The sequence below is a fragment of the Medicago sativa genome, chromosome 3, assembly GCF_051527215.1.
Source record: "Medicago sativa cultivar Bolivia chromosome 3, Bolivia_mono, whole genome shotgun sequence".
Taxonomy (NCBI): domain Eukaryota; kingdom Viridiplantae; phylum Streptophyta; class Magnoliopsida; order Fabales; family Fabaceae; genus Medicago; species Medicago sativa.
Window position 1 is genome coordinate 101391146 of NC_140751.1, and position 25598 is coordinate 101416743.

Genomic DNA, 25598 nt, shown 5'->3' on the forward strand with positions numbered 1-25598 from the left:
CTTCGCTTAAACACATACTAAGCAAAGGCAAGCATACTAACTTGGTTTTATCAATCTGTACTTTTAATTTAACATGTGAATGCGTGGGATCTAGTTACTCAAGCCAAATCAGTATTGGGTTTTCTTCATCAAGCATACCAACTTGGTGAATGACTATCTAACATTCAGAAAAATATTAACACCTTCCGGAGGTAAATCTAAAAATAAATTTCGTACATTTAGAGGTCGAAGCGCTAATAAAAGACAATGATAATAAATTGTTGAATTAATACTTATGGCAATGAATAAATTTATTTAGGTGGACTGGAAAAAGTTTCCTTAGCTAAGTAAATATAGCCGACACAGCAACTTGAAGAAAATTAAAAACCAAACTGTAAAAAACAAAAGGAAAAAACACAGATTATTTAATGTCTGATTTATGCAGATTGAAGGAATTCGATAACAAAGCAAACGGCTCTAGCATTCGAGCAAGCTAAACATCTTTGTCGTCCTTGTGCTCAATTTTGACACGAACAACTCTGGTAGGTTTTGTGGCCGACGTCTGGCCAACTTCATCATCATCAACAGCCACATAGTCAATGCTTTTAGAGGACCTCTTAGCACCTGTTTTGGTGGTTGGTGTGTCAATCACACATGTATTGCTGCATGAGTCCTCAGCCTCTGGTACATCCTGCAGACATTGGCGGCAAACAATTTGATCAATTGTGTTACGGATTAAACCTTTACGGACTCATGAAAGATTAATGTAATAATTACCATCTGAACATTTGAATTGTTTGGCGCAGCGCAATCCACACTAAGCTCAACAACAGATCCATCGTCGGAGTTATTAATTGTATTTGTTTCTCTACTGACTTTAGTCTCGTAGAGCTAACGTGCTTGCATGCACCTTCCATTCCACCGTAAAGACTCATCGCCACTGTATCAGAACACTTTTCACCACTGTTGCCTCCATCGATTCCTCACCGAACAGATCAGTTACCATACATTGATTGATTAGTAACTAATTTAGTAAGGGAACCATAGTTTCAATTATAAAATTAAAAAAGTATACCAAAAATTATATTAGGAGAATACCAGCACACAGATTTGTTAGCAAACAAATGAATAGTCACGTAACCGTTTAAAATTCCAGAGTAAACTTAAAAATGTCGTGATTTTATAGGAACTAAACATATTTATTTATAAACATAAAATTTCATTAGATATAGATAAAGAAACTATAAATTGTAATAAGTTAAATATAAAGTATGTAAATAAATTAAAAATTAAAAATATAATTATGTCTATATATACTATATTTTATTACCGTGTTTTTTAAATTCGTTTAAATATTATTTTAATTAATGGTTAAGAAAAGGGAAAATTTCTTATACGATATTTAGTGTGACAATAACAATAGTTAAATATCATAGTAATATGAAATCATGAATATAAATATGATAAAGGGCGACAACGGATTATACCCATGTTGGAGAATCGACTTAAACTAAACAATTTTAGAAGCTACTATGCATGTGTTTGATTATGCGGTGACCAAAATTGAGTTTGATTGAATTGATTTTATATATTTTTTTTGAAAAATAAAAGAAGGATTATATTAATTGGAAATGGATCCCAAATTTCTTTTGGATTTTCTTCTACCCAAATCTTATTTAAAAGACTTAAACGCACTTTTGGCCCCTAACTTTATCATAGTTGCAATTTTGGTCCCCTATTAAAAAAACCACTTTTTAACCCCCTAAGTTTACCCTTTTTTTTTTAACTTTAAGGTCCCCTTAATCTTGACTCTATCAACGCCCACGTGGCTCATCACTTAAGTGAGTTGGACGCCACATGCATTATTTTTCAATTAAATTTAAAAGAAAAGCCACATGTGTATATTATAATTAAAGAAACAAAAAAGAAAAAGGTAATGGGAAGGGGCGCACGTGACAATCTTCATCTAAAACACAAACAACGATGTGAGAAGTTCAACATCTTACAACATGAACAACAACAAACCACTTATTATCAAAAGAAAAAAAAACTATGGTCCTCTTTAGAAAGAATTTATCAGGCCACACTCATGCTTTCTCACTACCATTTCTTCTTCTTTTTCATGGATAAGAAAATTCAAGGATGAAGGTGACATTCACAGCCATGGTCATGTGTATTTATAGTTATACCGTATGAAAGAAAGAAGTAACAAACAACACCTTTGTGTTCTTAGTAAAGTGGATGAAAAAATGGGGGGAAAAATTAGGTTTAGGGTTAGCTTTACGGATTAAGCATTTACCACGGTTTAGGGTTTATTTTTATCGAGAGAAACAGGTTTAGGGCTTCGTATATATAACCAAAATATTTGCTTCATAAAAAAAAAGGCGAGGATAAGAATAAAATTTGTGCGATGCATTTTTTTAGATGGAATTTGTTATGTTAAATTGCAATCGTAAAAGTGTAGAAAATATTTGTTTCAAAAAAAAAAAAAAGGAGGATACGAATGAAATTTGTTAGGTTAATTTTATTTTTTTTTTTGAAAGGGAAATTTGTTAGGTTAATTAATAAGTAAGGATTCGGATGGCCAAAACTATAGGAAAACAAATTTCGGATTTAAGTGAATTGATAACAAATTTCGGATATGACCAAAATTATAATTAGAGATAAATATGAAATAGTTGTTTCGGAAAATAGAAGAGATAAATACGAAATAGTTGTTTTGGAAAATAGAAGAGATAAATATAATATGATCAATGACTAAAATTGAATGACGCCTAAATGCGCAAGATCCAATGGCTTAGAAAAGTAGATGAAAAAATGGGGGGAAAAATTAAGTTTAGGGTTAGCTTTACGGATTAAGCATTTACCACGGTTTAGGGTTTATTTTTATCGAGAGAAACAGGTTTAGGGCTTCGTATATATAACCAAAATATTTGCTTCATAAAAAAAAAAGGCGAGGATAAGAATAAAATTTGTGCGATGCATTTTTTTAGATGGAATTTGTTATGTTAAATTGCAATCGTAAAAGTGTAGAAAATATTTGTTTCAAAAAAAAAAAAGGAGGATACGAATGAAATTTGTTAGGTTAATTTTTTTTTTTTTGAAAGGGAAATTTGTTAGGTTAATTAATAAATAAGGATTCGGATGGCCAAAACTATAGGAAAACAAATTTCGGATTTAAGTGAATTGATAACAAATTTCGGATATGACCAAAATTATAATTAGAGATAAATATGAAATAGTTGTTTCGGAAAATAGAAGAGATAAATACGAAATAGTTGTTTCGGAAAATAGAAGAGATAAATATAATATGATCAATGGCTAAAATTGAATGGCGCCTAAATGCGCAAGATCCAATGGTTTAGAAAAGTGGATGAAAAAATGGGGGGAAAAAAATTAGGTTTAGGGTTAGCTTTACGGGTTAAGCTTTAGTAAATAAGATATAATCGGAAGTTTTTATTTTTTTTTTGTTCTCTTCAAAAGTTTTTTTGTTGAAGAAAATGATCTAATTTAAAAATGTGTGTTGTTCACATAACATGTTTTGATCATATTTTTTTACTAATATATAAAGACAAAATATAACATATAAGATGTTGATTCGTCTCAATGAATATTTTCAAAATATCAATTTTTTTAATAGATTATTAACTACAAGATCGTCTACTTGTGCTACCGCACGAGTCATAAGTATTAAAAACTTATTTAAAATGCAATATCATACATAGGCCCCGTTTGGATTGGCTTATTTTGAGTTTATGTGGGCTTATCTACTCCCATAAGCTTTTTAAAGGTGTTTTGGTAAATAAATAAAAATAGCTTATCGTAGTTTTATAAGCTGCTTATGCCATATTTTAATAAGCCTAAATTTTCAGTTTACCCTCCGGCTTAACAAGGAGCTTATGGATTTATGTAACCTCCTTCGATTCTCTCTAGATCCACTTTTTCAAAACATATATTTTAATTATAATGTTAGTTATCTTTGGCGGTGCATAACAAAATTGGTAACACACGTAACTAAGATGTTTATTATTTTATTTTTTTTGAAGGAAGATTTTTATTATTTTTTTGTTACGTAACAAAATGAAACTGAATAAAAAAAACAAACTTAACTTGTCTTTTTTTTTTGTAACAAATTGTACACCATATTCATAATTACCATATTAAAATTTCAATAACTAGTTTAGAGACCCGGCGTTGCCCGGGTTAGATATTAAATAGTAACTTTTATAAGTTTGTGTGCACGAATACACATGTAAGTATATTAGATTGAATTTAATTAAAATTACAATTATAATAATATCTTAAAAATATATATAAATGATGAGATGAATGTCCAATGCAAGAATAAAATGTTTAACAAAATCAATAATGAATTAGTCCAAGTGGTAAGAGTTTTGGGTCCCTTTAAACATGTGGTCATGGGTTTGTTTCGTGGCCCATGCGTATGAGAGAAAAAAATCGATTGAAAGGGAATAAAATTGGTGTTTGGCAAACCTGAAAAATGAAAAATGTTCGATGAAAAGAAGGTTTGAGGTTTCAGCTTGTGCTCAAAATATGTAAATATGTGATTAACAAAAATTTATTTATTTATAATTAACATTTGCATTAGAATATGCTGCTAAAAGATAACATAATAACTAATCGAACCTTTTTTTTATCAAAAATAAAAACTAATCGAACCTTTTTTTCCTCAAACATAAAAACTAATCGAATGATATAGTGCTAAAAGATTAGTAATAACTAATTGAAGTTTCTTTTCCTAAAAACAAATAAACAAATTGAAGTCTTTTAATCATAAAATAAGATCATACATGTAAACTTTGTTGAAAGTATTATGTGCAGTTTATTGAGATATTTCTGCTACATAAAATATTAGAAATTCAAAAAAAATTTAAAGAAAATATTGAGTGGATAAGATCAAAATGTTGTTGAGATATTTATGTTAAATAAAATATTAGTTTTTAATAATAGAAAAAATAATAAAAATATTGAGAATGAATGTGGAAGTGACATGTGGCATAAAAAATCTTATTTTATATATATACTATTGATTGATTGATTGATTGATTGATGTGTAGTTTCTTGAGATATTTCTGCTACATAAAATATTAGAAATTCAATAAAAATAAAAATAAATACTGAGTACATAAGATCAAAAGTTTGTTGAGATATTTATGTTAAATAAAACATTGGTTTTTTTTGACAAAAAATAAAATATTGATTTTTAAAAATAGAAAAAATAATAAAAATATTGAGAATGAATGTGGAAGTGACACATGGCATAACAAACCTTACTTTATATATATATATATATATATATATATATATATATATATATATATACTATTGATTGATTGATTGATTTAGAATTAAGGACCTGAAATAATAGTATAAGTGTTATCATAAAATGATAGTGTAGGTGATTAATAATATTTTTTTTGAACAATAGGTGATTAATAATATTAAAACGCTACTGGTGAAATAATAATATTTTAGGACCTGAAATATTATTATTAAAATCAAAACGCTACTGATTAATAATATTGAAACGAAAAGGACCTGAAAAAATAGTATATGTGATAATAGTATAGGTGATTAATAATATTAAAACGTTACTGTTGAATCGAAAAGAGAAAAAAATAGTATAAGTGTTAGTTCAAGGACGTGAAACAGAAACAATAGTATAGGTGTTAGTTCAAGCACCTGAAACTCATAGGTGTTTGTAATGGATGCCAACAACAATAGTTCAAGGATCTGGAAAAAAAATCAGAAAACGCATTCGTAGGTGTTAGTTCCCTTTATATTATATATAAAAATGAAAATCTAAGCATAAGTAAAAGAAACAATAGTATAGGTGTTTGTCAAACCTGAAGAAAGAAAAAGCTTAGATCAAAAGAAGGTTTGAGTTTCAGTTTCTGCTCAAAATATGTGATTACGTGATTAAAAAATTCTCCTTTATTTATAGTTAAAAAAAAACCGAAGCCTTTTTTTCCTCAATGAAAAAAACTAATTGAATAATATGGTGCTAAAAGAGATAGTAACTAATTGAAACTTCTTTTCCTAAAAAAAAGAAATATTTAAATGAAAAAACTAATTGAATAATATGGTTCTAAAAGAGATAGTAACTAATTGAAACTTCTTTTCCTAAAAAAAAGAAATATTTAATGGATAGTATTGAAAGTATTATATATAGTTTGTTGAGACATTTTGGCTACATAAAATATTAGGAATTAAATATAAAATTAAATAAAAATATTTCAGGTCTTGAAATATTATTATTAAAATCAAAACGCTACTGATTAATAATATTAAAACGAAAAGGATCTGAAAAAATAGTGTAGGTGATAATAGTATAGGTGATTAATAATATTAAAACGCTACTGTAGAAATGAAAAGGAAAAAAAAAAATATTATAGGTGTTAGTTCAAGGACCTGAAACTCGTAGGTGTTTGTAATGGATGTCAGCAACAATAGTTCAAAGGACCTGAAAGAAAGAAAAAAACAATCGGTAAACTCACTCGTAGGTGTTAGTTACCTCTCATATTATATATAAAAATAAAAATCTAAGCATAAGTAAAAGAAACAATAGTTTAGGTGTTTGTCAAACCTGAAGAAAGAAAAAGCTTATATCAAAAGAAGGTTTGAGTTTCAGTTTCTGCTCAAAATTCGTAGGTGTTAGTTCCCTCTCATATTATATATAAAAATAAAAATTCAAGCATAAGTAAAAGAAACAATAGTATAGGTGTTTGTCAAACCTGAAGAAACAATAGTATAGGTAAACGAAACAATAGTATAGGTGTTTGTCAAACCTGAAGAAAGAAAAAGCTTAGATCAAAAGAAGGTTTGAGTTTCAGTTTCTGCTCAAAATATGTGTTTACGTGATTAAAAAATTCTCCTTTATTTATAGTTAAAAAAAAAACAAATCGAAGCCATTTTTTCCTCAATGGAAAAAACTAATAGAAACTTCTTTTCCTAAAAAAAAGAAAGAAAAAAAATAAACGAAGATTTAATGGATAATATTGAAAGTATTATATGTAGTTTGTTGAGATATTTTGACTACACAAAACATTAGGAATTAAATATAAAATTAAATAAAATATTTAGTGGATAAGATCAAAAGTTTGCTGAGATTTTTATGTCAAATAAGATGTCAAATAAAATATAGAAAAAATATAAAAATATTGAGAATAAACGTGGAAGCGACACGTGGCATAAAAAACCTTACTTTATATATATACTATTGATTGATTGATTGATGTGTAGTTTGTTGAGATATTTATGTTAAATAAAATAGAAAAAATAATAAAAATATTGAGAATGAATGTGGAAGTGACATGTGGCATAAAAAACCTTACTTTATATATATATTATTGATTGATTGATTGATTGATGTGTAGTTTGTTGAGATAAAAAATACTGGGTGCATAAGATCAAAAGTTTGTTGAGATATTTATGTTAAATAAAATAGAAAAAATAATAAAAATATTGAGAATGAATGTGGAAGTGACATGTGGCATAAAAAACCTTACTTTATATATATACTATTGATTGATTGATTGATGTGTAGTTTGTTGAGATAAAAAATACTGAGTGCATAAGATCAAAAGTTTGTTGAGATATTTATGTTAAATAAAATAGAAAAAATAATAAAAATATTGAGAATGAATGTGGAAGTGACATGTGGCATAAAAAACCTTACTTTATATATATACTATTGATTGATTGATTGATGTGTAGTTTGTTGAGATAAAAAATACTGAGTGCATAAGATCAAAAGTTTGTTGAGATATTTATGTTAAATAAAATAGAAAAAATAATAAAAATATTGAGAATGAATGTGGAAGTGACATGTGGCATAAAAAACCTTACTTTATATATATACTATTGATTGATTGATTGATGTGTAGTTTGTTGAGATAAAAAATACTGAGTGCATAAGATCAAAAGTTTGTTGAGATATTTATGTTAAATAAAATAGAAAAAATAATAAAAATATTGAGAATGAATGTGGAAGTGACATGTGCCATAAAAATCCTTACTTTATATATATACTATTGATTGATTAATTGATGTGTAGTTTGTTGAGATAAAAAATACTGATGCATAAGATCAAAAGTTTGTTGAGATATTTATGTTAAATAAAATAGAAAAAATAATAAAAATATTGAGAATGAATGTGGAAGTGACATGTGGCATAAAAAACCTTACTTTATATATATATTATTGATTGATTGATTGATGTGTAGTTTGTTGAGATAAAAAATACTGAGTGCATAAGATCAAAAGTTTGTTGAGATATTTATGTTAAATAAAATAGAAAAAATAATAAAAATATTGAGAATGAATGTGGAAGTGACATGTGGCATAAAAAACCTTACTTTATATATATACTATTGATTGATTGATTGATGTGTAGTTTGTTGAGATAAAAAATACTGAGTGCATAAGATCAAAAGTTTGTTGAGATATTTATGTTAAATAAAATAGAAAAAATAATAAAAATATTGAGAATGAATGTGGAAGTGACATGTGGCATAAAAAACCTTACTTTATATATATACTATTGATTGATTGATTGATGTGTAGTTTGTTGAGATAAAAAATACTGAGTGCATAAGATCAAAAGTTTGTTGAGATATTTATGTTAAATAAAATAGAAAAAATAATAAAAATATTGAGAATGAATGTGGAAGTGACATGTGGCATAAAAAACCTTACTTTATATATATACTATTGATTGATTGATTGATGTGTAGTTTGTTGAGATAAAAAATACTGAGTGCATAAGATCAAAAGTTTGTTGAGATATTTATGTTAAATAAAATAGAAAAAATAATAAAAATATTGAGAATGAATGTGGAAGTGACATGTGGCATAAAAAACCTTACTTTATATATATACTATTGATTGATTGATTGATGTGTAGTTTGTTGAGATAAAAAATACTGATGCATAAGATCAAAAGTTTGTTGAGATATTTATGTTAAATAAAATAGAAAAAATAATAAAAATATTGAGAATGAATGTGGAAGTGACATGTGGCATAAAAAACCTTACTTTATATATATACTATTGATTGATTGATTGATGTGTAGTTTGTTGAGATAAAAAATACTGAGTGCATAAGATCAAAAGTTTGTTGAGATATTTATGTTAAATAAAATAGAAAAAATAATAAAAATATTGAGAATGAATGTGGAAGTGACATGTGGCATAAAAAACCTTACTTTATATATATACTATTGATTGATTGATTGATGTGTAGTTTGTTGAGATAAAAAATACTGAGTGCATAAGATCAAAAGTTTGTTGAGATATTTATGTTAAATAAAATAGAAAAAATAATAAAAATATTGAGAATGAATGTGGAAGTGACATGTGGCATAAAAAACCTTACTTTATATATATACTATTGATTGATTGATTGATGTGTAGTTTGTTGAGATAAAAAATACTGAGTGCATAAGATCAAAAGTTTGTTGAGATATTTATGTTAAATAAAATAGAAAAAATAATAAAAATATTGAGAATGAATGTGGAAGTGACATGTGGCATAAAAAACCTTACTTTATATATATACTATTGATTGATTGATTGATGTGTAGTTTGTTGAGATAAAAAATACTGAGTGCATAAGATCAAAAGTTTGTTGAGATATTTATGTTAAATAAAATAGAAAAAATAATAAAAATATTGAGAATGAATGTGGAAGTGACATGTGGCATAAAAAACCTTACTTTATATATATACTATTGATTGATTGATTGATGTGTAGTTTGTTGAGATAAAAAATACTGAGTGCATAAGATCAAAAGTTTGTTGAGATATTTATGTTAAATAAAATAGAAAAAATAATAAAAATATTGAGAATGAATGTGGAAGTGACATGTGGCATAAAAAACCTTACTTTATATATATATACTATTGATTGATTGATTGATGTGTAGTTTGTTGAGATAAAAAATACTGAGTGCATAAGATCAAAAGTTTGTTGAGATATTTATGTTAAATAAAATAGAAAAAATAATAAAAATATTGAGAATGAATGTGGAAGTGACATGTGGCATAAAAAACCTTACTTTATATATATATACTATTGATTGATTGATTGATGTGTAGTTTGTTGAGATAAAAAATACTGAGTGCATAAGATCAAAAGTTTGTTGAGATATTTATGTTAAATAAAATAGAAAAAATAATAAAAATATTGAGAATGAATGTGGAAGTGACATGTGGCATAAAAAACCTTACTTTATATATATACTATTGATTGCTTGATTGATGTGTAGTTTGTTGAGATAAAAAATACTGAGTGCATAAGATCAAAAGTTTGTTGAGATATTTATGTTAAATAAAATAGAAAAAATAATAAAAATATTGAGAATGAATGTGGAAGTGACATGTGGCATAAAAAACCTTACTTTATATATATACTATTGATTGCTTATGTAATGTCACATCCAAACACTTCAATTTATATAACCAAACATAAATAGATTATCAAGTATAAGAGCTTATGATGTAAGCTCTAATGTTATAAGCCCGAATGCTATAAACATCTATATAAGTTGTTTATCCAAACGGGGCCATAATACACACAACTAAAAAATTTTACGAAGATGGCATTGATATTATCTTTTCATAAATGATAAATGGACACAAAATTTTTGACACAATGCAGCACATTATACATTGTTCATACATACACAATTTTTAATTTTTTTTTCTTATATTCCTTCCTTTCCCTTTACGTGGTTGCAATCCTTCTTTTTGTTCCCCTTCCCTGCACACTATGGAACAAATTCCTTGTGTATCAAACTCGTATAGTGTTCAACAATGACAGATCTCACCCATTCCGACACCGTCATCATTCCGGATAGAGAGTGAGGATGCACGAATCTCCATGATGATGACCGACGACGTACCTCAAACAGAGGCCGGGGGAGAGAAGAGGGGCGAGGCGAAAATTCAGATCACAAAAGAGGAGGCAGCTCAGATTGCAACAACAAACTCAGATTATGGCGGCAACGCTGCTGTGGTCGGTGGCTGGTAGTTGCGAGAGGGAGAGAAACGATGCAAGGAGACGATGGTGATGGTGATTATGAATGAAGTGACGGTGGAGAGAGGATATGGAAGGTGTGGTGACGGGTAGGGTATTGGGTTTTCAGAGAGAGGAGATAGATCGAAAGTCGGAGAGGGGAGAAGCTACAAACCTGGTTTCAATGAGGGGAAATTACAAAACTATCCCTAGCGTCGTATTTTTGTTTGTATTTTTGTGTCTACTTATCATTTTTGTTATCTTTTTAACAGCATTGTCAATGTTTATACATTCTAGAAAATTTATATTGTATGCGACATTGGTAGTAGTATCAATGCAATCACCATTTTCATCTGCTAACAATTTTTTTAAACCATTTCTTGACGTAATCCTTGAAACTGCAACGTACAGTTGATCATGCGAGATGACTGACTGTGGAAGATATATGCCAGCTTGCTTAAGTGACCGCCCTTGACTTTTGTTAATGGTCATTGCAAAACAAACAGCTGTAGGAAACTGTCTATGTTGGAATTTAAAGGGAACTCTAGTATCCAAAGGTGTCAATGATAGTCTAGGTATATAAACCTTGTCACCAATGTTGCTTCCTGAAATCACCTTTCCTTCGAGTACATATCTTCCCATTTTTGTAATTATCAGGCGAGTTCCATTACAAAGGCCTGCAATTATGTCCAAATTTCTCAACAACATAACAATGACTCCAACTTTCAAATTTATCTTACGGTTTGGAAATCCTGAGAAATTTATTGTGTTAAAAAATTATGGTGTACGAACATCGTCCGACCTGTTAACCATAGAGTTGCTTGGGCAAGGACAATCACAACTTAAATACGTCTTTTCTTTTCCATGAATCAAAGACAAACCATAATCATTAATCTCATCAATAATCACATTTTCCGGTGTAAAAATAACAATATCTTTTAAAAAAATGCTGCATTATGCATATTATGCAAAATAGATGGATGTATGCACCCAACAATGGATGCAATATGACCACCTGAGCTGCGAATAAGCAAATCATCGGGAATTTGTAAATTAATGCTATCAATGTTATTTCTCCAACACAGCCATCACTAATTTCCAATACCTTTCCTAAAAAAAAAAAAACTAATTTCCAATGCCTAATCACTAAATTTTTTTTCTTCCGTGAACATCATTACTTGAACATCCATCCAAAAGATCAAGTGGACTCTCTAAAAACAGAAATGATATTTTGACAACCACTTTTTGACAATTTTTGGACAACTTTCTCTCTCATACTCACGTGATGTTGTTATCCTCTCTCTTCTTTTTTCTCTCTCCATTGTTTTTGACCAATAAGAAGTGAGAAAAACAAGGTTGTCAACAAAGTTGTCATCAAATGGATGTCAAAATATCATTACTCCTCTAAAAATAAGCTAACAATAAGTTATAAATACATTGCGCACATAAGATCAACTACAGTCTCTATAAAACATGTTACTTATCGATCCTTTATTTGTTTGTATATACAATTTTTTGACAACTTTCTTTTTCATACCCACATTATATTTTTATCTTCTCTTTCTATCACTTTGATTTTTGTATTAATACCTCATTTTCTTTGTAAAATTATGGTTATCTCAAAAGTTATCAATCAAATAGTTTTTCAAATAACACAACTCTTCTTATAAACATGTGCTATAATGTATCAACATATGTTTTTTTTTTCTTTCCGTAGGGGTGCATCAACTTGTGTTTAGAATGAGTATGATAACAGGTGAAGTTTAATTAAAATTTAAAATTTTGTTGACTACACTTTAAGATATAAGTCAAAATACTTCCTCATTAAAACCAACACATTTATTTTTATCAAATCTCTAATATAAAATCGACACAAAAGAAATAAATTCGTGGCTAGAAAATAATAGTGATATTTTTTTTTTGAATAAGTAATAAAAAACAAAAACTAATATTAGTTTAAAAAATTAAATTTTTATTTTTTTTGGTAAAAGTTTAAAAAATTAAATTAAATTAAACTAAAAAAAAGTGGTTTCTACGATTTTTTTTATGCCTCATAAGAGAAGTTAAAAAAAAGATAAAACCCTAAACCCTGCCGGAACCATTTCCATCGCGATTGTTGTCGGTGATTAACTGAGCTAGCAAGAATGAGAGGACTCAACGGAACAATATCCATTGCCAGAGCCTTAAGAGCCAACTCCACTGCGGCTTCCACCTTCCTCCGACCGCCTCGAGCAGCTCCATATTTGACTTCAACTAACCCTCAAAATCTCGTTGATCGCTCCAACCAATCAACTCCCTCTGTCATCGGATTTAGGTATTACGGTTCTGCCGCCACTGCCACATCTCCGGCGCAACAAGACCTCAAAGCTAGAGGATCAGAACAAAATAGCTTCAATCCCAAAGAAGTTGTTCTTTTTCAATACGAAGCTTGTCCCTTCTGCAACAAGGTTAAAGGTAAAAATTTATTCAAATTAGTAATCCTTAACACGATTAAACGTTACTTGTATGTTAATTTAGATGAGTATTGCTTTGAATTTCCTATTGTTTTTGCATTTTTTCCTCCAGCGTTTCTAGATTATCATGGTATTCAGTACAAAGTGGTGGAAGTAAATCCGATGAACAAGAAAGAGATTAATTGGTCTCATTACAAGAAGGTGCCTATTGTCACTGTTGATGGTGAACAATTGGTTGATTCTTCAGGTTCGTAATTGTCTTGTTCATATTTCCATTTGTGGTTTATTGTATATTATGTATAGAATGTTGTTCTGAAATGTGAACTTTTGTCCCCCTTTTGTTAGACATAATTGATAAGTTGGTCAAAAGGATACATCCAGATTATGACTTGAATGCAGATGAAGAAAAGAAGTGGCGCGAGTAGGTTTTTCTAATCTAATCCTTTCTTCTTGTTTATTTGAACTGTTTGATTGCCTCTAGCTATCTTTTTTAGTTAAAATACGGTTGTGCTTGTACCACTGCTCTTCTAAGGTTTTAAATTATGTTTGATGTTGTAGAGAGTTGTGGATAAATACAACTAATGTGTATGCAACTTGTACAATCACTACAAATAACTGTAATATAATGACCGATTTAGAGATCGATTACAAAATTCAGTCACTACATAGACTGAAATATTCCGGTCACCAAGTAGAGAATTTTTAGTAGTGAATACAGTTAGTTGCAAACTGCAATTGCAATCTAAAACCATGGGCATTTATGAGATTATTAGGAGTCTGGTTTTTCTGCAACTACTGTTTTTTCTTCCTTTTTATATTGGATGCAAGATTAAGTACATATGATTTTGGCCTTGATTTATCAAATGATTATTTTGCTGTGACTTGTTATATAGGTGGGTAGATAATCACTTGGTGCATGTTTTGTCGCCAAACATATATCGAACTGTTTCAGAAGCTCTTGAATCATTCGATTATATCACTACTAAAGGTAAGGTTTTGACTTTCTCTATGTATATTTCACTTTCTCTAAGTTTAATATTGCTTGAGATTGATTCGTAATCCTCTGTCATTTTCCAAATGCGAAGATAATTCCTTTTTTAAGATCTGATAACTTGTTCTACCAAAAAAAATATATCTGATAACTTGTTACATTCAGTTATTTTATGGAAATTTGTTGATATTATAACAATGGGATGTATATTAAGCTGTCTCTGTGGATGTATGACGTTGCTGACCTCCTGATTCATCAAATATTAAGCTGTCTTGGTTCAACTTCAAATTTAAGTAGACCATATTCAACTGAGCCATGTTTTTAAAGCTGTATGTTTTGAAAGGATACCAGTCGAGGGAGAGAGGTATTTTCTTTGAAATGATACCTTTAGAGAGAGAAGTATTTTCTTTGAATGCATCACAAAATAATGTGCACCTCACTCCAAGTTCTTGCTTTTCATCCTCAGTTTGAAAAATAACTCTACATTAGTTTTAGGGTTAAATATGTTTTTGGTCCCTATAAAATGGTGACCTTCTAAGTTTAGTCCTTACTTAATTTTAATAGCTTTTTTAATCCCTACAGAAAAAAATTTACTTATAATTTTAGTCCCTGCTAAAATAAATTTTGTTTAATTATCCTTAAACTCTTAAATTTTTTAACGATTCTTTTTATACAAGTTTAGAACACTATGAAAGGTTCATTTACTAAAATCTATAATTTTTTAACATGAAATAAATTAAATATGAATTTTTTAAAACAACAAAAGTTTAAGATATAAGTAACAAAAATATGGACGTAGAAATCAAATTTTTGCGATATTTTTTTCGGAGGACCTTTTAATAACGTTCTTAACACGCCTGTAAAAAATTGTTGAAAAACTTAAGAGTTTAAGCATAAATTAAACAAATTTGGATTGAGTAAGGACTAATATTGAGTGCAGAAATTTTTTGTAGGGATTAAAAATGCTATTAAAATTAAGTAAGGACTAAACTTACAAGGTCGCAATTTTGTAGGGACCAAAAACATAATTAACCCTTAGTTTTATGCCTCTTGCTTTTCGTACTCAGTTTGAAAACTAAAACTACATTAGTTTTATGCCTTTTATGAAGCAATATTTATCAACCATTACAAGGGTGATTACTTTTTGTCATTTCCCTTATTGTCTGCTGCCTTCCTTTTCTATTTCTGCTCTTTATCCTGAAGTCTATCATGCTATGGAGTGTAGGCAATTTCAGTTTATATGAGAGGTTAGTGGCTAAGTATGGTGGGGCTGCTGCCATGTATTTCGTGTCTAAGAGATTGAAGAAGAAACACAATATCACTGATGAGCGTGAGGCTTTGTATGGAGCTGCTGAACAGTGGGTTGAAGCTTTGAAGGGCCGAAAATTTCTTGGTATGTTCAAGTTCAATGACCATAATAACTGAGATATGATACTAGAAATGTTAAGTATGTGTGTTACCTCGAAGACCTGTAACCCTTAAGTGCTTATATTTGTGAATTTTGGCAGGTGATTTGGAACCTAATTTAGCAGATCTTGCTGTCTTTGGTGTTCTAAGACCCATTCGCCACCTCAAGTCAGGTCAAGATATGGTAGAGCACACAAGGATTGGGAATTGGTTTTCTGAGATGGAAAATGCAGTTGGACAGGCTTCCAGAATGAGTGCATAAGTAGAATATTTCTAAGCGAGTTTCAACTTATGGATAAGGAAATGCTTTATGAGAAAACCACATTAAATAAGTTTGCTTCTACGAAGTTTGATGAGTCTTTGTAAGCAAAACATGTTTTGTTCTATTATTCATTATCATGGTTGTATAACGTATTGGTGATCTGTGGTCACATAATGTTCTGTAAAATCCAGGTATATATAAACAACAATAAAACCTTTATTTTTTCGACAACATGGTTGGATACATACAAGTGTAGGTATATATTCAATAAAAAATATCTCCACTCTGGAATGAGCTCAACTCATTTATATCTCTACATATCATACAATTACAGGAATGGAAAAATTGACATTTGCTGCCTTGTGTATCGTGTAGTATTTTAGCATGGGGAGCAAGGAAAGTGTTGATTCAGATAAGAAATAAAACTAGTGATAAATCAAATACTAGTACATTTTATTTTCTTCTTCTAGGAAATAGAAATAGAAAGATATGAGAAGACACGATGCCTCTTCATGGTTCTCCTAATGTGAACCTGTTGCAAAATGATTCATTTATGACGATTAATGCTTTAAAAATAACAAACAAACAAATTTCTTGATCCATAACGTACGTCTCTCTGTATTTAGCCCCCGGAAATTTACACATTAATTAATACAATAGATTTCTTTTTTAAGATTATATCTGAAATTTGAATATGAATTTTTAGACAAAACACGACAAATGATGATTACTGCAAAATTAACTTTCAGGAATACTACGAAAGTTGTGAAACAGCTCACATCCTTAGAGCATCCACAATGGTAGTTCCCTAATAAGGACTCCTTAAATAGACCCCACGTGACACATCACTTATTTATAATTTTTTAATAAAAGTACCTATTAAGGACTCAATGACTCCAATGACAATACACTAATAAGGACTCCAATGAAAAGTATTTAAATATGTCTCACTATCTTTACATATTAAACAAAAATAATTTATCTATTACTCATTTTTACAAGTGGGACCAAGTAGTACACATTTTATTACTTCTTTATGCAAGTGGGACCAAGTAGTACACATTTTATTACTTCTTTATGCAAGTGGGACCAAGTAGTACACATTTTATTACTTTTTTAAACGTGGGACCCGTTAGTTACTCAGGAGAGAGAGAGTCCTTATATAGTTGCCTGTTCCTTAACGGGGACACAATTTTTCTTCCTCCAATGGAGGGTCCTTAACGGGGAGTGGTCCTTGTTAAGTAAGGACCCCCCATTGGAGATGCTCTTATAAGCTTTGATTGTTGTGTTTTACTTTTTCTTTCCAATTTTGTAACTTTCTAAAAGAACACTCTCTCCGTTTCAAAACGAGTGTCGCTTTAGCAAAAAAAAATTTGTTTCAAAATGAATGTCACTTTCAGTTTCCAATGCAATAATAACTTTTTCTTTTCAATTGTACCCTCCAATTAATACTCTACACACTACTTCCAAAATATTACTTTTAAAACTAACCAATAGTTAATAAGGATAATTTGGTAAAATAACCATTCTCTTTCTTTTAATCATTGCATTTCTTAATATGTGTGTAAACACCTAAAACGACACTCATTTTGAAACGGATGGAGTATAACCGTACTATAGTCCTAGCATTGTAATCTTGTATGAACCAATGAGAGTGATTCAAATTTCAGAAAGCATTTCTGTTTAAATTTTATCCTCTTGATTTTATTTAGTAGTAGTACTCCCTCTCTTCCATTTTAAGAATTGTTTGAATGCTGATTTAAAGTTACTATTTAACTATCATTTTGATATTTTAAGAGTATGATTTATCAATTATACCTTTTGTCAATTTATTTTAAAATAAAAAATAGTCATTTGTTCACCAATAGTCTTTTTTATTAATGTAGAATTTATTTTATATGATTACTGTTGGATAAAAGACTATTTTTTTTATTTTAAATAAATTGTACAATTGAAGCGGTCATGTTCTAACTTTATATTTTTAGAAGATTAAAAATATTTGTGATTTTAAAGTGTAACAAACCTTAATATTATTTTTCAAACATCAACAATATAATAATTTTATAGATTCCTTCAAAATACAAATTTATACAAAAAAAATAAAATAAAATAATTTTATAGAGAAATTTGTTTTGTTGAATATTAATTAATTTTATTAGAAGAAGATGGCGAGAAGAGGAATAAACGATAAAGTAAGTGGATTTGTTTTGGCCTAGTTTGAAAGCAAGTACTTCTTCTTCTAACCCATCCCATTGTGCACGACCGCTACGCTGTTTCTTTCTAGATCATCATCCTTCCTTCATCATCTTCTCCTTCAATATTCATTCCTCTTTCACAGTTTCTTCAATCTAATTCATCACGATCAACCATGCATCAAGGTGATTACACCTCCGCTCCATATTACCAATTCCCACACATGCAACAAAACCCAAACCCAATCCCCAATCCTACACCCCCTCAATCCGATCCAATTCCTAATCACTACGCTTCTGCACCCCCCTTTACTCCCAATTACGATTATTCTTCAACCTATTCTCCTTACCCTCCTCATAATCCCGATCATCTTCCTTCCTCCAACCCTAATTTCAATCCTCCTCCTCCTCCTCCTTTCGAATCATCTAACCCTCCTTATCAACCACCTTCACAACCTTATTACCCACCCTACGATCAACAACATCAAAATTATGCACCTCCTAATCCCAATCCTAATCCCAATTTATACAATTCAGCTCCGTATTCGGTTCCTCCGATTCCATCATACGAAACCTCATACGAGAATCCGGTGAAATCCGATTACGGTAGTGGCGGTGGTGGTGCTTATTTTGATGACAGATACGGAGGAAGTTTTAATCGGAGAAATTCTGATTTGGGATCTGAATTATATGGTAAGCGTCACGAAGGTGGTTTGTCAAGATATGAATCCGGTGGTGGTGGTGATGAAGGTTATGGAGATGGGGTGTATGCTTATGAAGGAGGAAAAGTGGAACCGTATGGGGCGCGTGGTACGGCTTCAAAATCTTCTACTTGGAATTCGTCTTCGACCCCAACTTTTGATGATTTTGGGAGGCCGATTAGTTTTTCTTCTCCGAAAGAATCTTCCGTGGCAAGTAAGATTGTGAAAGCTGTTCCGAAGGTTGATACACAAGATGATGCGAAAAGTGGCGTGCAGAAGTTTCGAGTTAAGCTTTTGGCTGAGAGTGGTGGTCAGAGTACAATGGATGTTCTCTGCCAGGTATGAAGCTGATAACAACTACAGGCATTTGTTCTAGTTTTGCATTTTATTTGCTAGTTTAGCTTTCAATTGATTAATGCCAGTTATTTATTTATTTATTTATTAGTTTAGGGTCTTGTTTGGTATTGTTTGTTTTAGCTTATCTAATGACATAGGCACTTGCGAGATTGTTTGAGAGAGGTTATAGAAACAGCTTATGACTTGGGGCTTGTTTGGATTGTCTTATTCTTGAGATTATGAAAATTAGCTTATGCAAATAAATAAGCTTTTATTGTTAATTCATAAGTTCTCACTAATGAAAATTGTATCTCCACAAGTTGTTTTTTCATAAACTACCTTGAAAAGCTTATGAATAACACATAAAAACATATTTATTTGCATAAGCTATTTTCCATAAACTCAAAAATAAGACAATCCAAACTGGCCTTTGATCCATAAACAGATAAGCTGTCTTTAGCTTATTTCTATAGCTTCTCCAAAACAACTTACAGCTTATATTAGGAACAATTTGTATCTATTTTATCTTTTGTTATAGAAGTACCTTATAAACATAAACACTTACATACAAGTGCTTTTGCCATAAGCGCTTAATTAAGTCGTTTATCCAAACAAGTCAGATGCAATAATGCAGTCAAGCACTTGGTTGTGCTGTGCTGCTTTTGTATAATTACTTTGATACTTTACCTGGTTTAGGACATTGAGCCAAGATAGAAGTAATTTCGGTCTAGGATGATTGGGTAGTATAAAACAATAATTATTATGCTTGGCCTAGTGGATTAATCTATTAGTGTAAACAAAGTAACAGGAAGAAAAAGGTTTTGTCATGCCTTTATTCCTCTGTTTCTCATTTTGTTCACTAATCGTTCTGTGAATTTTGTTAAAGGCTTTTAGATGTTCACTCACATGCAGACAATTTCTGATTTTTTTTTCTTTTAAAATAACGTTCGCATATTTTGGTATTGCTGCTGACCTGAATATATAAATTTATTAATGTTTGTTCTTTCAGGTTGGTTTGGATGGACTTCGCATGCTGGATCCGAATACCAGTCGGACATTGAGAATATATCCTCTTGAGAACATAACCAGATGTGATGTGAGCTTCTTGATTTCTTTCCTGATAATTCATCGTATTTGTAAGATTCATTTTCCTATTGAATTGAAATATAACGTTTTGTTAATTGAATAATGCAGAGATTCGATTCATCTACCTTTGCATTTTGGTCGAAGAGCCCTGTAGACATTGAGCCAAGACGAATCAGATTACAATCTAATAGTTACACTACGAACACACTTTTGGATACTGTGACTGCTGCAACCATACAGGTTTTCAAAGAATTTATTCCTTCTGTTATGACAATAGATAGTGCATATTTTTTTGATGAATTGGCTACAGCAAGTTTCATTTTAGGAAACATTTCTGGAAAAGACATTAGATTTTTGTATTTTTGTAAGGTTGCCTTGGGAAAGGATTAGTTTTAGCTGCTTGACATGTTTGGGTAGCAATGTGATTGATGAATGGACTGGAACTACACGAAAATAAAGAAAAATCTGAATATTTCCTCTACTGTACTTATATACGAGAAAATGCCAGTCACAGCAGGGCTAGTGAGTAGATAGATGAGAAAAATATTAAAAGTGCACATAGCTCTGAAAATTTTTAATTTCATTAATCACCAAAATTAATTTATTTCATTGATTCATATTCCTTAAAAGCTTAAAAGCTGCCAGTTTCTACCGATGCCTCCAATGATTAAAAAACTGCCAGTTAACAATTGCTCTTTCATACTATTTTCCATGTTGACAATTGCTTGTTATATATGTCTTAATTAAGCATTTTTTAATGCAGTTCAAGGAAATGGGTGGAAGCAGGAGGCCTGCTGAATCACTTAAAACAAATGAACAGCCTGCCGAAAGAAAGAAAGGCCTTGGTGATTGGATGAATATCATTAAACCTCCCAACGAAGAGAAAGATCACTGGGTAACAAATGCAACTTGAGTTTTCTCCCCCTTTCCCTAACTAAACGATCCTAAGGTTTTAGGCTTTTAGCATATATGTTTTCCTTCAAACCGTTTTCATTTTAACCGGAATTGAATTTGTAATTTTCTCATCTTCTGGTGGTTGACTATATGATTGTGTAACACTAACATTTATAGACGGTTGGTCTCTATTATGGGCCTAGTACTCTATTTTACCCATTTTCAGCCGTAATTGGCATACTTTTGAACACCTTAAAAGTCAAAACTATGTTTTTATTAAATCGGATGTACTCAGTTTTAACTACTAGACCACATTTGGACTCCTAAAATAAGGTCCATATCAGGGGCCACTATATTATTCAACTAATTTACCAAACGTTAGTCTTCGTCTCTATAACACTTGGAAAATTTCTAAATGCCACAGTTTTGGTGAAAATTGATTGATCAATTGCCTTGTCCTAATTTAGTTTAAACAGGGTCCTTATTCATTAGTTCTTGCCACAATTGCAATCTTAACCCGGTCCTCTGTGTATAGGTCCCAGATGAAGCAGTCTCAAAATGTACAGCATGTGGTACTGATTTTGGTGCTTTTATACGCAAGGTTGATCTCCTTGTTTCCTTTCTCATGCTTTGTATTCAGTTTTTTGTGATGTGTTTCTAATGACAGAATTCTCTGTTTCTACCAGCATCACTGTAGGAACTGCGGTGATATTTTCTGTGACAAATGTACACATGGCAGAATCGCTTTAACAGCTGAGGAGAATGCTCAGCCAGTACGAGTTTGCGACCGATGCATGGTATGTGTGACATTTTATTTTGGTTTTTGATATGAAGCAGAAATCAGAATAGAAGACCAAGAAAAATGTATTGATAACTTTATTAATAGAAGATAAATCCTTGCAAGATGATCAATAACAACATTAGAAGATAAAAGCTAATTCTGTGAGAGAACCAGCCTCTCTCTCAGACCAAACCACCCAAGCCAATTCTTGATTTTCAGATATCCTCTTTGGTGTCCACCCATTCCTTCAAATTGTTATCCCTCTCTCCTTCATCCCTTGCAATCTTCCTCCAGTGTTATACTCTCATGGGAGGCCCATTGTTTTTCTCTCGATCTCTTTAGCAATAATGGAAGAGAGGATAATTTTTCGAAATGTGTTTGCCTTTTGTAGTTGCTGAGGTAGTTATGCTATTAACTGTGACATGCAAGTTAGGAATTTTTTTTTGTCAAAGGGCATCTTCCATCTCCCCCCATTTCTGTTACTTATTTTCAAATATTTTAGTATATCAGTTGTAAAGATTGTAGAAGCCATGTTCTAAGTTTCTTATTATCCCACTGTACAGGCAGAAGTGACTCAAAGGCTGAGTAGTGCTAAAGAGTCATCAAATAAACCTCTGTTGCAGAGTCATGAGGATATGGCTCGGAAACTTCAGGTGAATATTTAGGGCATGTTGTACTATCCGTGTGTTGGTTTTTCTTGTATTTGGGAAGCACTTTAACTTTGTGTATATAATTTCTTGGTTAATCCTACTTTTGTTGTGTAAGCGTGCTTCAAATGCTGATTTGTTTTGTCGCTGAATGTCTTGGCAGGAGGAGTTGGAAAGAAATCGGAAGACATCAGGTAATGTAATTTGGGTAAATTTTGGGAGTCTTTGTTGTAATGTTGCTGAAGATTTTTTATTCATATCTTTTCAAATGATACAGATTTCAAGTAATCTGTTGCATGGGTAATAGTTGTGGCTCAGTTAAGTGTTCTTATTTGTAGGTTCCAAGTCTGACGGATCTGGAAGACGGATGAAGGAAGTTGCATGTCCTATTTGCACTGTCCATCTGCAGGTCTGAATATTTTGCTTAATTTTCCTGCTGCTATCCTGTATTAGTAACTTTGTATGCATCACTATGTCATCTTCATCTTCCATTTTGACTTTGTTTTGGAATATTTGCAGGTTCAGGTACCTAGCTCAGGTTCAGAGACCATCGAGTGTGGAGTTTGCCAGCACCCATTTCTTGTGAGTTCTTATTGAGAGTTCAGATGACATGGATACGGATGAAGGTGTCTTGTGCGTCAAGTTTGTAATGTCTTGTGCGTCAAGTTTGTAATTCAATTATTTTACAGATCTATTACTGCTTGTTTGCACATTAATGATTAATGAGTGGGATTGCCTTGTGTTTAATTTTATCTTTGGGCTTGTTTCGTGACCATTCTTTACCTGCATGTTGTATTTTTGCCCATTGAGCTCTGTTTTTTATCTTCATTTGCCCTCTTGTATAAAATAGATGCCGAATTTTCATGTATATCTATGTGAAATTCACTCTAGTTTGAGTCGCAATATTTTTTTTTTTTTTGAAGGATGAGTCACAAGTTTTGAATATATTATGTTTAGGATGAAAATCACTGAACTTGTTACTATGTTAAGGTCAACTGGTCTGCAATTATTTAATAACCAAATTTGGCTTTTTGAGAAGTATAATTTGCTTTTAGAAGTGTTAATTCAATGTAGATATTTTAAAATTGGGTTAAATAGTGTCCCCCCGTTATTTAAGTGAGTTTTGGTTCACCGTTGTTTTAAAAAGAGGAGTGTTATTTGAACAACCAATTTAGTGACAACTTATTTGACTACCATACTTTACAAAGGAAAAAATGGAATTAGCACGGAAACCATAGCAATAGAGAGATAAAGTAAAAAATAATGTGAGTATGAGAGAGAAAGTTGTTGCAAAAGTTGTCACTAAATGGATGTTCAAATATCATTTCTGTTTTAAAAAAAGATTCCCCGTTATTTGATTTTGTGCAAAATTGACGAGGTGGCACACTGACTTGGATATGACTTTGTAAAACTGTGACATGCTGACTTGGCTTTTTACCTTTTTTTTTCATTTAATTTTTTTCTAGATGTCTTTTTTAATTATTTTAAAAAAGTTACATATTTAATTCAACTCAATCTATTATCACCTTTGAAAATTATTAAAATCCACACCATAAAAACTCAACTATCACTCTACGAGCAAAACAATGATTTTTAGATTGAAAATTTTCAATTTTGGATTGATTTGATTTCTATTTCTTGATTGATTCACCCCTTTCATATTGCATTAAATTGGATTTATTTTTATTTTTTTTTCTCTCTATCTTCGATCTATTCTGTACTCTCCGTCTTCGATTGGTTTTCCTCCCTTTCCTTAATCTCTTTTGCTTTTGGAGGTTGATATTCTTTGTTGTGGAATAAAAGTTTGAGTACTATAACAACAATAACCACCAAGCCTTATCTCACCGAGTGAGATCGGCTACATGGATCAAATTACGTTATAATGTTCTATCATAAACTATGTTTGAATCCAACTGATTAAGCGCTTAATATTTTTTAATAGTTTCTCTTACAAGGATAAAAGTTTGAGTAACGCGAGAAAAAGGAGGAGGATTAAGTGAGATATGTAAATGAGAAATGGGTCTGTGTGTGAAAGGTTTTAATTTTTGGATTTAGGTTTCAATTTCTGGTTTGATGTTGCTTTCCTTGCTCATGCTTTCATGGAAAGGACAATGTTTGTTGTCCTAAAATTGTGAAGCTTACTGTGTTGATGTTTTGGGTTTTGGTTCATGATTTGGTTTTAGTGGGATTGTTTTGGGAAAATAACGTGAGATTTCGTTTTGGAAAGATTAGTGTTAACATTTTGAGATTTATGGCCTTTAAAAAAAACGTTTTGAGATTTATGTTTTAGGAAATGAAGGTGAAATTTCTGGGTTGAGTCTATGGATTAGATACTGTACACCCCGAAGGCTGAGATATTGTCCTTTGTACTCGCTAACGGCATCCACATTTTAGTTCAACGGTACCATTTTAAAACCTTCACATGCACAATTTTGTAATGTTTTTTTTTTTAACAAGCCAAAATGGAATATAATAATCACCCAGAGCTATTCATCTCGCACAAGGCGTGCAAAGATAAACGCTCCTAAAAGAATACAAAGTTCAGTTTTCTGTTGCCAAATAAAACACACACAAAAAGAAGAAAAGGAACATTAACCCAAAACACCCATACAAATTAAAGGTGCCGCCACCAGTCATTATAACTGAAAGCTGAAGTTAGCCTATTAGCCTGTAACCAAGAAAAAGACACAAACTTTACATTGTCAAAAAGTTGTTCCAAGTCTTCTGCTTTGTCTTTGAAGATCTTGTTGTTTCTTTCCTTCCAAACAATCCAAGCGCAAGCATGCCAGATCACCTTGAAATAAGAATGAGTAAATCGCGGTAACCCCGCC

General features: G+C 30.8%; 2 protein-coding genes and 1 long non-coding RNA gene across 3 annotated transcripts; 2 read left to right on the forward strand and 1 right to left on the reverse strand.

Annotated features, from left to right (window-relative positions):
• Positions 1-192: 192 nt before the first annotated feature.
• Positions 193-1817, reverse strand: LOC146943001 (uncharacterized). The gene is made up of 2 exons (XR_015033574.1): positions 757-1817; positions 193-670 (listed from the first exon to the last, which is right to left on the reverse strand). It is a non-coding gene; the product is annotated as an uncharacterized LOC146943001 (long non-coding RNA).
• Positions 1818-13123: 11306 nt separating this feature from the next.
• On the forward strand, positions 13124-16361 carry LOC146943002 (uncharacterized). Its single transcript, XM_085757093.1, has 6 exons — positions 13124-13471; positions 13583-13717; positions 13816-13891; positions 14364-14458; positions 15687-15854; positions 15970-16361. Exons 1-6 carry the CDS (start codon positions 13162-13164, stop codon positions 16128-16130), a joined length of 945 nt encoding a protein of 314 aa, XP_085613219.1. The 5' UTR covers positions 13124-13161; the 3' UTR covers positions 16131-16361.
• Positions 16362-18350: 1989 nt separating this feature from the next.
• LOC146943003 (RING/FYVE/PHD zinc finger superfamily protein) lies at positions 18351-23657 on the forward strand. Its single transcript, XM_085757094.1, has 10 exons — positions 18351-19362; positions 20369-20455; positions 20554-20685; positions 21209-21340; positions 21875-21940; positions 22026-22136; positions 22684-22773; positions 22931-22961; positions 23106-23176; positions 23287-23657. Exons 1-10 carry the CDS (start codon positions 18499-18501, stop codon positions 23362-23364), a joined length of 1662 nt encoding a protein of 553 aa, XP_085613220.1. The 5' UTR covers positions 18351-18498; the 3' UTR covers positions 23365-23657.
• The last annotated feature ends 1941 nt before the right edge of the window (positions 23658-25598 follow it).